The sequence below is a fragment of the Octopus sinensis genome, linkage group LG13 (genome assembly GCF_006345805.1).
Source record: "Octopus sinensis linkage group LG13, ASM634580v1, whole genome shotgun sequence".
Taxonomy (NCBI): domain Eukaryota; kingdom Metazoa; phylum Mollusca; class Cephalopoda; order Octopoda; family Octopodidae; genus Octopus; species Octopus sinensis.
The window spans coordinates 56521819-56536155 of record NC_043009.1 but is presented as its reverse complement, the minus strand read 5'-3'; the positions used below and the strand labels follow the sequence as shown (position 1 = coordinate 56536155).

The following is a 14337-nucleotide window of genomic DNA, read 5'->3' as shown; positions in this document are numbered from 1 at the left end:
CTTTCTACTATAGAAACAAGGCTTGAAGTTTTGGGGGAGGAGGCAAGTTTATTACATTACCCTATTACTTGATTAGTACTTATCTTATTGTCCCTGAAAGGATGAAAAGCGGAATTTGAACTTAATAATGGTTTCAACCAGTGCTTAGCTGGTACTTATTTCATCAACTCCAAAAGGATGATAAGAAAAGTCAACCTAGGTGAAATTTGAACTCAGAACATAAGCAATTGGATGAAATCTCACTAAATATTTTGTCCAAAACAGTAATGATTCTGTCAGCCCAACATCTTAATAATAACTATTTCTAATTTTGGCACAAGGCCAGTAATTTTCAGAGGAAGGGTTAGGGTTGATAACATCAACCCTTGTACTTGACTAGTGCTTTATTTTATCAATCCCAAAAGAATGTAAAGCAAAGTTGGCCCCATCAGGATTTGAACTCAGTATGCAAAAAGCCAGAACAAATAATGCAAAGCATTTTTCCACTGCTCTAATTATAATAATAATAGTTTAGAATTTTAGCACAGGGCCAGTAGTTTTCGAATTTTGGCACAGGGCCAGAGGGAAGTCAGTTATATTGATCCCAGGACTTATTCTATTGACACTGAAAGGATAAGAGGCAAAGTCACCTTCAGCAGAATTTTAGCTCAGAACGTAAAGACAGATGAAATACCAATAAGCTTTTGTCCAGCATTGCTAATGGTTCTGCCAGCTTGCCACCTTCAAATAATAATTCTTTCTACAATAGGCACAAGGTCTGGAAATTTATGGGGAGGAGGATAGCAGATGACATCAACCCTGAAAGATGAAAGCAAAGTCAGCCTTGACGGGATTTGAACTTAGAAAGTAAAGACAGACAAAATACTGCTAAGTATTTTAACCAACATGCTAATGATTCTGCCAGCTGGCTGCCTAAATAATAATAATAATTTCAAATTTTGCTACAAGGGCAGCAATTTTAGTGTTCAACTGGTATTTTATTTTAACGACCCCAAAAGGATGAAAAGCAAAGTCGACCTCAGTGGAATTTGAACCGAGAATGTAGCAACAGGTGAAATACCACTAGCTATTTTACAGTGTGCAAATGATTCTGCCAGCTCACCACATTATTATTATTATTATTAATAATGATTTCAAATTTTGGCACAAGGCCAGTAATTTCGATTAAATTGACCCCAGTGCTCAACTGGTACCTATTTCATTGATCCCAGAAGGATGAAGAGCAAAGTTGATTGTGGCTGCATTTGAATCCAGAATGTAAAGATGGACAACATGGACGAAATGCCACTAAGTATTTTGCTTAGCATGCTAACAATTCTGCCAGTTCACTGCCTAAATAATAATAATAATCCTTTCTACTATATGCACAAGACCTGCAATTTAGGGGAAGGGAACTAGTCGATTACATCAACCTCAGTATTTCACTGATACTTAATTTATTGACCCGAAAGGATGAAAGGCAAAGTCGACCTTGGCAGAATTTTAACTCAGAATGTAGTGACAAGTGAAATAAAATGGTTTCAAATTTTGCCACAAGGGCAGCAATTTTGGGGAAAGAGATGAGTCAATTACATCGACTCCAGTATGTAGCTGGTACTTATTTTATCAACCCCAAAAGGATGAAAGGCAAAGTCAACCTCAGTGGAATTTTAACTCAGAATGTAGCAACGGGCGAAATACTGTAATAATAATAATAATAATCCTCTCTACTAAAGGCACAAAGTCTGAAATGTTGGGGGAGGGGACTGACTAGGATGAAAGGATGGAAAGTGGAATTACATCAACCCCAGTGTTTCACTGGCAATTTATCGACTCCCAAAGAATGAAAAGCAAAGTTGACCTCAGTGGAATTTGAACTCAGAACATAAATGTGGATAAAATGCCATTAAGCATTTTGCCCAGCGTGCTAACGATTCTGTCAGCTCACCACTTTAAATAATAACTGGTTTTAACATAGGCACAGGGCCTGAAATAGTGGGGTAGGGGTTAGTCACTAACAACTTCATTACTTGGCTGGTGCTTTTATTTTATTATCAACTTTGGAGGTATGTAAGGCAAGACTTTACCTCAGAATATAAAGGGCCTCATCCAGATACTGCAAAGTATAAGTCTAAAACTCTAATATTTCTGCCAAGCCAAATGATAACAATAATAATGGTTTCAAATTTTGACACAGGGCCAATAGTTTTTGAGGAGAGAGGGAAGTTAATTAAATCGACTCCAATGTTCAACTGGTATTTATTTCATCAACCCTGAAACAAAGACAGGCAAAGTTAGCCTCAATGGAATTCGAACTCAGAACACAAAGACAAATGAAATGATGCTAAGCATTTTGGCTTGCATGGCAATGGTTCTGCCAGCTCACCACCTTAATAATAATAATGGTTTCAAATTTTGGCACAAGACCACAAATTTGGGGGAAAGGAATAAGTTGATTATATTGACCTCAGCACTCAACTGCTACATATTTTACCAACCCTGAAAGGATGAAAAGCAATGTCAACCTTGGTGGAATTTGAACTCAGAACATAAAGACAGACAAACTGTTACTAAGCATTTTTCCCGTTATGCTAACGATTTTTCTGGCTCACCACCTTAAGAAGAAAAAGCTGATTCACTTGGACAGAATATAATGAAACTTGCCATAAAATCATGAACAGTAATTATGAAATCTATATGCTGCCATTCACATACAGTTGTTTGAAATTAGCTGAAAGGGAACCTTTGACTAGTCAACAAATGATTAGCCATTGACGACTAGTCGTCAAATGAGAGATGAAGATGAGAAGTATACTATCGATCTTTAAAAGTGTTACCATAAGCGTGTGTATTACATTTATATGATGTATGTCACTGCAGTAGTGTTTTCAATAAGAACATGTAGATACTCAATCATTTAACCATTTCGTCCTTGACACCTTACAAGTATGTATAACGCATGTAAAAATAACTTGGAAAACTTCCTGGATACAACTGAACTGTCGTAACCATGGTTTCTTTGCATATCAACAAAATTCACATATCAGCTTCATTATTAATAAATACTAGCTGGCTAAGACTTTCAGTCTGTATACATTTCAAGCATCACAACCTCTGATTACTATTCAGCATAACCAATCACATTTACAACCTAAAGACATATAGAAAACTTCAGTTCTGAAAAGTCCAACACATTAAAGCTTTTCCTTGCATATTTCTGGTAATATGACATCAACATTCAGTATTGAAGACAAAAATACTAATTCAAATAATTGATTCATCGTGCAACAGTAACTAACACACTGTCATGTATACACCTTTTTAGTGTTTATTAGTTCAGGGGGACATACCACTCTATTCCAAAATCCATTTAATACATTGTGTTTATTTTTTTACTATCAACATCACTCTAAGACTGTACTATGCAATTTACTTCATCCATCATACCTAAAACTGTATCTTTCTAGAACTCCCTACCTATGTTTCTGTCACTAAACATTACATTAAGAAATTCAAACTGAAGATAAACCATGTTAACTTGAGTTTGGTAAGAACATAGATGAGAGAGGGGAGGAAGTTAAGACAGATCTTACAAGAATCAATATCTTAATCCAATCTTTTCATGATTACAATTGATACCAGATGTTTGAATTAACAGTGAAGTAGATTAGAGTTAAGCCACAAAAAGAAAATTTACAACACCTTGGGAAAGCATCTTCTACTAACCTGGGATTACCAATGCCTTGTGGGTGAATTTGATAGGCAGAATGTGTGGAAGCCCGTACTATATTTTATAATATATATATATATATACACACAGACGTGTGTGTGTGTGTTTTGGGGTTTGTCTCTCCCTACTCCCCTTAACAATCAATTTTGGTTAATGTTAACTTAGCAAAAAAAAAAATAGAATAAGTACCAGTCAATTTGTTTGAGTAAACCCTATCAGGGTTGAGCCCTAGTATAACCATAGTCCAATCACTGGAACAAGTTAAAGATAAAAGAATTAATGGACACAAACAAATTTTGAATGAGCTTTCAGAAACAGCAAATAATTTTCAGATACTAATAACATTATTATTATTAGTTGTTATGCAGTATTTGTTTGAAGATTTGGAGAGCATCGTGTAGAGTAATGAGGGGTTTAGCTGTCATATGGGTTAAATCATTTGCAAACACTCTATGCATCTATTGTTGTTCCATAAACTTAAAGAATTCCAATTAGTCCACTAAATGATTAAAACCAAATGAAGAATATAATTTTTTTAAAAAAACTAAAGCCATCCCCCACAAAAAATATTCAAGATTCACTTGTATATGAACCAACATCCATATTTAGGTATCAACTAGAATGTACTCTAGTCTTTCTGACCAATGTGTTGTTATGCCTACGGAACATGTATCTGTATATTAAAACATCCATTCTAGTCTAAATACTTCCTTCCCAAAGACAATTTTTAAAACAGAAATAAAACAAAACAATTTCATTCATAGAGGAATATGTAAGATGTATTTTTCTTCAAATAAAAGGAAAACCAACTTCAAAATTTTTTAATTTCCAGCACATTGAATATTGTGAAAATATAGATCTTGCAAGATATGAAAAACATTGTTTTCATACCAATCAGAGACTCATTTTCAATGTTTTCTCTCATTCATTTTTTTAATTGAGAATAATTTCTTTGCATCTACTTGCCTTAAACATTTGTCTCTCATATGGAGTCTTCCAGCTAACATTTTGAACATTTTCAGCCTTGTTTAAGTGTAATAAAAAAATTTTTAAAGTACAATCAACATTTACTAGTATGACTTTGTCATATGTACTATGTTCTCACTAATTGTTTTAGGTGCCTGTGCGAGCAGGCACAGACACTATCTCCCTGTCACAATCCAGTGAAACACCCTGAATATGACAACTGGAGGGAGAGCTGCACCAGTACCTGGTTGGAGCAACATGAAATGAAGTGCACTGTTCAAGGACACAAATCACTACCCAATCCAGGAATTGAACTCAACTTTATGATCAGGAGTTGAACACCTTAACCACTAGGCCACACACCTTCACAAAAAGAAAAAAAATCTTATTTGGAAAGTTCTTTAACAAATAGATTTTCATTCAATAACATTTTTTTTTAAAAATTATCAATGTTTTTTGATTATCAGTATATGTTAACGATTAATATTCCTTAACACAAACTTGATATTAATTTATCAGTAATTGATATAATAAGAAATATAACAAATATACAATAAAAGCACATTTTTTTCAATTTCAGGTTTGGTTACCGAGGCAACTGGGAGAAGAAAATAAGCAACATCAAAAACATTACTGAAAGAAAATGATTTATCTGAAATTTTAACATTCCATTGGGATTGCCTGTTTGATATTTATTACACTGTTGTAATCATACTAATTAATCAATTAAACAGAAACTAAAATAATTGTATGCATATATCTAATTCATATATTGTCAAATATTTTCTTTATTATGGAGCATCACATAAGATATCTAGTTTTTATTTTATTCCCTAGTATAATTATATTCAAACACATTTCTATTCTACTTCGTTAATTCCACAATATGTGGCCAACTTTGACTCGCTATATCTAGGTTTTATTATTTTTGTACCACTAAAACTTTTTTGTAATTCAATAACCAATATTACACTTGTACTTTGATATGGTTAAAAACTCTATCATCAACATTTTCCAAAGATAATTTGTTCAAGATTGCAGAATAATTTTAACCATTTTGATACCAATCCACTCAAGACTACCTCTCATTCTATGATACAAAAACTTATTTTCAAATTATATAAATTGAAACTTAAATCAAGGTTTCATGTTAGTTTATGTTCAAAATACAAGCTTAATAATCACAAAAGTTACTATTTTACTAAATTCTTTACTATTTTCAAAACTAATTTAAACAAAAGCAGTGTATTGTAACAAAAATATGGTAATAAAAGGGTAACCAACCAATTACTACTTAAGTATGATGTTACTCTAGTCTACAACTGCCTTAGTATTATGCAAAATGGTGTGCAGTCAGAAAAACAGAAACAAAGAAGTATTCTAATTAAGTAAATTTATAATATATCACAGATAATCTAAATTAGATATATTCTAACATCATAAGTTCCAAGAGGTTAATGCAAGTGAACATTTCCTATTTTGTAGGCAGATATATCACCATCCTCTAAATTATTTTTGGCATGTTGTACAAAATAATTGCATTGTATAAGGTAATAAAAAAAGAAAACAAGAAATGTCTAAGAACCATTCATAGAATACTGAATGAATATATTTATTTCTAGCAGTCACATCAACCCTTTATCATTCAGATTACTCTGTCAAATGTAATGCTTAGTTATATTTTTTTAATTAATCATACCTTATCTTGTAGCTTCAAGATTTTCATGATAGAATGGTTTATTTTTAGAATCACATTCTAAGGTAGGTGGTTTGAGCATAAAACAGGTAGAATATTTAGGACTGATATAGCCAGTCTAAATGCTAAAGGGTTAATTTGCTCCATCAAACCAGAATTCTTTCAACTATGTTACTGATTCTGCTTGTTCTTTGGTATTATTCCTTTTAATGGACCCACTTTCAGAAAGTTCATGTGTGTTATGTTGACAGCAAATATAGTATGTTACACAACAGATAATAGTTATGTGAGTGACACCAATGTACTTCAAACAGATGTGGCACTTCACCTGTTATCAAAGTCCAACCATTTAGGCTCCACTCTGCCATGCTAAATCAAATTCTGTACTTGTAACTCCAGAAGGACGAACGGCAAAGTTGACCTCGGTGGAATTTAGAACTCACAAAGGACTGGAATGAATAGAAAATATTTTGTCCAATAACTTAACTGTGCTATTAATCTTATCAATAAGTTACAATCCTAACAATTTAAATTTTAATTTCATTAAAACTGTAACAATTATTTTTCTACAAGGATGTTAGTCACATTTTTTTTTCATTTTCTTGTTTTTAAATATATGCCAATAAACCATGAACTGGTTGGTATAGGCTGAGAGACTGTCCCATGCTGAACAGCACAATGAAATACTTGTGATCAGATTTGAACCCATGATATCATCATCATCATTTAACATGCATTTTCCATGCTGCATGGGCTGGACAGTTTGACAGGATGTGACATGCCAGCAGACTGCATCGAGCTCAAATGTCGTCTTTGCTGTGGTTTCTATGGCTGGATGCACTTCCTAACACCAACCACTTAAAAGTGTACAAATACATACATTTTAGTAAATCCTTCATTTCCAAAATGAACTGAAACAAAAGTAGTGTATTTCAAGAGATATATGGTAACAAAAGGGTTAAATATTGGAACTGCAACCATGTCACTGATGGGTTAACTGACAAGATATCAATAAGAGGCAACATTACTTTCACAAATACAACTCGACCACCCATCTATAAAAATAATCAGTTTCAACTGTCTACAGTCAAACAATAAAAAATCCTAACAGAATCATAAATAAAAATAATACACTCCAAGTTAGTGAAAGCTGTAGTCATACAATTTGGAATTAAGTTTGCTGAGAGCTTCCCTCCATATGTCTTAACCAATTTTGTGAAAGATTTCCTTCCATCATGTATGGAATGAGAGAAGCTGTGTTCAATATTCTTATTACTGATTTAATATCAACTTTCCATGAAAACAACATGAAATAGTTCTAGATTTAGCTAATAAGCTAGGCTGGTAAAAATTAAATAAGGTGTTAAAAAGGAAAGAAAAAGCAAAATGCAATGTGGCAGGCATTCAACTCAAAATGATTGGGTCAGTAAGTTCAGTACAGTACGTTAACCAACCACAGTCTTTTGTAGTGTAATCAACATTTTCTTTTTAAAGTATTGAGGGAAATACACAAACATACAATAAGTTCCAAAGTGATACATTTTTTTGTGGCAGTGGGGACGAAGGAAGGAAGAAAGGAAGGAAGGACTGGCTGCCAATGCTGATTGTGCTAATGACTTGAGGAAAAAAACAAACAAACAAAAAATTGGTATTAGTGAATAATGATAGAAAAGCATGTGCAGAAAGTAGTTTCGATTGCAGCTAAGGAACAGACCTGTTGGAATTACATAAGGAGCCATTGTCTTAAAAATTAAAAAGTAAAGGAGTTGTGTTGTTTGAAAAGCAGAATTCAAATCAATGGGGATAGCCACTATAAATAATGAAATTTAAAATATATAATTTAGCTACTAGCAATAATCTTCCGGCATCAGCTGAAATTTAAAATAAACATACAGGAAAATGTGAAAGAAAGTTCAAACTAATGAAATAGAATAAATAAATGAGGTTCTACGTAGTATTTCTGATAGAGTAAAAAACGTCTTTCATGTGCACAAACAATATGCAAAGATGAGCATGGATTATATATATGTATATATATATATATGTGGATTGCTGAGAGAAAACTATCTCACGTTATGTAAGATTTTATACAGGCTATTCAATGGATATATATCAGTTTATCAAAACATGAGAGGGCTATATTCAGACAACAACTCTTAAAAAGAATGAAAAGTGCAAAATAACACACTCATACTTTATGCAAACATAAGATGAAGGTACAGTATGGTAGGCATCAGATTCCAGTTATACTGTGATAATATTTGTTCAATACTGTTTATATAGAATATAGAGAGAGGAAGCAATGTGGATTATGACGTGAAACGTAAGGACAAAATGAGAGCACTGTGGAGATAACAAATTTCTACCGCTCTCCAACAAAGACAATCATGGACACAATTAGGAGAGATGTATTAGCTATGAGACTCAACCCCAATTAAAATGAAGTTAGTAGTTTAAATCTTTTCCATCATCACCATTTAGCATCCATCTTCTATACTGGTGTGGAGTGGACAGTTTGACAAGATCCAATAGGTTTGAAGAATGTGAAAGCTCTGATGTCTGCTTTGGCATGATTTCTATGACTGGGTACTCCCTTAATACCAACCACTTTATAGCATGTACTGGGGTTTTTTTTTGTTTTTTTTTGGTGTGACCCCAGCACTAGTGAGTCACGCAATTTGCAAGACTAAGATCACTTTTGACTGAGTGGAGCTACAGTACAGAGAGAGGTGGCTTTATGCTATAGGATGAGAAGTTAAAGTGTGATAGAAGGGGCCAGAACAGAACAAGTTTCTTGTTGTAGAGGAGCTACACATCTACTCACATTATAAGAGAGAGGGTGGACATGGCTAGGGTGGAGATTGAAAGAGATAAAATAGTGGTGATAAGATGTCAGGATGATGCTATACGAGATACATATTCTGAAAGAATGTTGGACAGTAGACAACTGAAAGTTTAATAATAGTCTCCATACAAACATAGGCAAAGAAAACTAGAATAGCAATAATATTTCTTAGGGTCGTAGCACTTGTTCAAAAGTATTAAACTGATTTATAAAAACAAATAAGAATTTTACAGCCTAGCTGTAAAACCAACAAAATAGGAAATTATATTATGAAAATGCTATGTTCCTTAACTACAACAAAAAGAAAAAACAAAAAAAAATGAATAAAAACAGTTTGTAACAACAGCTAAAAATTCCAGTTCGTATTTTGAAAGAAACCAAATTTTAATAAGCAAATTTATTATAAAGTTCATGGTTGTGTTTCAGATTAATTATCAACCATTCCTTTATATGCTGTCTTGTTAAGTAGCCTGAAATCTTGAAGTCAGTCACCTACCTAAAATAGAGCCAATAATACTGGACCACCTTCTTATGTAAGAATGACATTATGGGAAGAATAAAAAAAATTCCAGCAAGACACACTGGGTGATATATATATATATATATAACACAAGAAATAATACTTTTAGTGGAACTGTTCACCTTAATTTTGAAAAGGGGGAAGCAAAGAAGGGAACAAAACATGCAAATATCAGTGAAGACATAGGTGAGATGAAGGCATCTGTTGAAAACAGTCAGAAAGATCATTTGTGTGATAGAGAAGCAGAGAGAGAGAGAGAGAAAGAAAGAAAGAGAAAATTATAATAATAATAATACATTTAATATGTGAAAATGATCACAATGCAATAAGGAAAGAAAGTTTATATTACTGAAACAAACAACAAACAGCTTTATATATTTTTAAACCTGTAGTTTTTGTGAAGATATCTAATTACTAAAGAGGAAATGTCACCGTTTCATGTAGGGGAAACTGTTTATCAAAAATGACATATCTTATTTGTCCAATGATTTTTATTTCTTTCTCTCACTCAAACTGGTTAATAAACTTTCACTATATTATTTCGAATGTTTATTTCTATAAAATATTTTACAACAATAAAATATTTTCCAATGTTTTCGTCCCAACATTTCTAAATCAACAGATAGAAAAAATAATTTCTACTGTTATTCTTAGTTTCTTGTAATTTCAATTTTTTTTTTTTTTTTTAGAAGAAATAGTTTCATAATCAAAAACAGGGGGGGAAAAAATTAACTGTCTTTTTGGTGTGTAAATATAATTGATATTTAGTGAGACATATTATATCAGTGTTTTTTTGTTTGCTTGTTTTTTGCTTTTTTTGTTTGTTTTTTTCTTCTTTTATTTATTTTTTTGGAAGTATATCAGAAGGAAGAGTCCATTAAAACTTCTGTATCAGAGTAGCTCTGCATCACACTGCTATTTATTTAATACAAACAGCCAATACAGAGTCACCTTTGACTTAAGTCTGAAACATTTTTTTTTCTGGTAGATTATTATTGTTATTGTTATAATTATTATTATCATCTCCATTTATATTTCATTATTAGATATATTAAATGAAAAAAATCTTTTTCACTCCATTTACTAATAAAGATATATATATATATTATATATATATATATAAAATTTAGGCTGATTATAAAGTATCCAAAATTGTTCAGTTTCAAAGAGTTAAAAATTACATTGAAGCAGTGAATAAATAAAATGTCCCATAGAGGTAGTCAAGGTTGTGATGAAAATGGAAATGAGATACAAGATAAATAAATGGCTAACGACAACAATAACAACTAGCTGATTAACTGATTGATTATAAAATGCTTTTCTATCAAAAGATGACCTCATGCTTTGCAGAAAAAAAAAATCTAAACATACTCTGAAAATGAGGGTTAGGAACAATCCAGCTTTCTAATAGAAAATATAATTGTTTTAGTATGAAAAAAAAGTCAGTTAGATTAATGAAAAGTAAAAATCAAAACTTAAATTAAAATTCCCAAATGACATCAACTAAAAGTTATGTGATTTATCAAATTCTAACTTCAAAATTTGTTGAAGAGAATAGATGCTTATAAACACTACTAAGAAATACCGGAAGGGTCAACTCAAAAGTAGACTAAGAAATTTTATATCTATTTGATAAGGAAAAGGGGACCAAAGTAAATCATTTACAAAGAACTTCAAACTGAAAGAATTTAAACTAAATAAGGTGAATGAAAACAACAACAAAACTTAATTTCCAAACTTTCAAAACCAGTAAACTGAAAATTAAATTAAAATAGTGCATAAATTAATATTGTTACAAGAAAATAAATATTTAGGTAAATATCTGCAACAAAATTTCCCACCTAATAAATTTTAGGCTCTTACTGCTCTTCTTTTGCCTAACATCAAATATTAAATTTCATCAAATTTTGAAAAATAAATATTTCATTTTATTCCAAATTTTTGATCAGCGATTCTATAAAAAAAAAATAAAGATATGCCTTTTCGTTAAAGTAATCCAATAATCCAGTAAATTAATCCAACACCTCCACAAAATCTAAACTAAACAAGAACATAAAAAAGTAACTGAAAAAATTTTGATTTTAAAAGTCTACTGCAAAAACAAACTTATAGGGAGATAAACAAATTTAGCTGTTCTGTTGATAGTAAAATATGCAAGAGAATATTTTAAAAAGAAGTGAAATTGGTATAATGAATAGTGTAAATTCTCTTATTAAATTTCTAACTGGCCTCACAGTAACTCAATGTCTTGCTCATGAAATGAGAAATATATATATATTTTTTTAAATACTCATAGTATTTGAGGTAAAGAACTGGCAACAAGAAACCATCTTTAGGCCTTCCTTCTCAGCTAACATTTTATTGTTTGTAATTTTACTTTTTGGTCGACACTAACTTTGATTTTCTTGGAGCAAAGATAATGGAGAAAACTTCACTTGAACAGGGCATGGAACATACCTCAATTAAAGATTTAATGCTTTCTTTAAACAACAAAAACAGAAAATGCAGTTATAGTACTATATAACAAAGCATCTTAAAATAATTCTGAACAAAGAGATACATTGAGGACAAGGGTCATTTCTGCTATTTTGTGGTTTTGAACACTAATTCAATAGTTTTAATTTCATTTCTTCTCTTTAAATCATAATTTTGTGTGTGTGTGCACGCATGTCCCCCTCCTGTTAAATTGATAAGTGGAAAGCTTTTATACCATATTTCAAAACACTAGCAATCATCAAAACAAAATTATATATATATATATATAAAAAAAAAATAACTCCAAGAGAATGGAGATCATTGCATTTTATTTTTTCTGTGTATAGATATGCATGCATACGAATGCATGTGCAAATGTGCATACACATATACAATGTGCTTGTTCATTCATACCTCCCTTCAAAATTTTTCCATTTTGCCACCACATCAGAGGGAAGAGCAATCATCTTAAGTACTTATTAACTAAAATTTGTTTTTTTTTTAAATTATCAAAGCTGCACTCATTAATAAAAGTTGGAAAAAAAAAAACGCAAAAATATTCATTTCATTACACTCACCCTTCCCATCTTTTTTTTTTGTCCATAGGAAGAAGAAAACAATGACAAGATCTTAGGGTTATACCAGTCAAAAGATATTAAAACTGTTTGGTTTCCCCAATATTGCTTCTCTTTGCAAAATTAGAAATCCAAAAATGTTTAAACTACATCAAGGTATAGTGTTCTTAAGTGAAAGGAAACTGTAGAAAATGTTTCAGTTTGTGAAGTACATGTGTGTGTGTGTATGTGTTTGTGTGTTTATATATATTTGACTGCATTGTTTAACAACATCTTCTTCTTTAATACTATTTTTATCAAAATATTTCTTAAGACACAAAACTTACAACTAATACTTTTTTTTTTTTCTTTTTTGAAATGTTATTTGATGTTTCCTTAATACATCTCACCAATTTTTTTTTTCTTTTTTCTTTTTTTTGGTGGATTAATTAATTTTAAAAATATCATAGAAGTCTGCAGAAACATGTCAGAGGACTACTGTAAGAGTGATGATGATATTTAATAATAATAATAATAATAATAATAATAATAATAATAATCATAATAATAATAATAATAATAATATTAATGATGATAATGATGATGATGGTGAAACTAAATATTAAAAAATAGTCCAAATAATGAAGCAATCTAAAGAAGAAAACTATTTTAGCACACCACATGCTAAACTGGTGGTCAACTCAGCACAATCAGCAAAATGGCAAAGGGTGGGGGAGTAATGCTCTTGACCTAGATTTCTTTTTTTTTTTTTTATCACAAAAGAGTGGAGTCTGGATAAATTAAAAAACAGTCAATCCTTATATCCCTGCCTTGTATCAAAACTCAACTTCATTTGATAAAAAGCTTTCTATGATATAGAAAGATGACAGTGTGCACAAACAAGTAGCTGTTCTCTATTTGTATTTTCAACACAATTAGTTGCCATAATAGAGATTATTAAAGTTGTTAATATTTATAATGATGGCAGGTAAACCATCAAAAGGGGGACATAACTGAGTCTGAGCAGGCAGGCATTTTTGGGTTGGCTGAAATTTTGTTGGCAGCATGGCAACAGCAGCAGCAGCAGCAGAGTTAGGACACAAGTTGCTTTATGATGGAGCTCCATTGGTGACAATCTGTTCACTAGTGGTTTGTGATGAACACACAGGCACAATGAAAGCTGATGCAACAGAGAATCTGCTGTGACATAGGCGCTGGTAATCCTGAATTTCTTTATCCAATTTACCAAATTCTCCTCGACACATTGTTTTCAGAACTTCACAACAATGCTGCAATAATTGAAAAACAACTTGGTTAATATTGAAATATAAAAAAAAAATAATAAAAGTATAAAAATGTTACTTATTTAAAACAATTTAAAATCAGTATAGAAATCTGTGTAATATATGCAAAAATAACTATTTTAAAGAATAAGGCAAATAGTAGTAAGTGAAAAGAAACAGGACTAATTAATTTTATGAATTACTTTTATAGAAATTTTATGAAATCACTATAATATCAATAATGTATAATATATACAAACTATAAAAATATTGAACAATAAACAAAGAT

At 31.3% G+C, this 14337-nt stretch overlaps 1 protein-coding gene across 1 annotated transcript in view; it reads right to left on the bottom strand.

Annotated features, from left to right (window-relative positions):
- Nucleotides 1–9563: 9563 nt before the first annotated feature.
- The window catches only part of LOC115218639 (N-alpha-acetyltransferase 15, NatA auxiliary subunit), a 51557-nt gene continuing 46783 nt past the window's right edge, over nucleotides 9564–14337 (bottom strand). Inside the window, exon 22 of the mRNA XM_029788556.2 lies at nucleotides 9564–14054. Within this exon, the coding sequence (XP_029644416.1) occupies nucleotides 13875–14054 (180 nt within the window). The 3' untranslated portion in view covers nucleotides 9564–13874. The remainder of the gene's footprint in view (nucleotides 14055–14337) is intronic.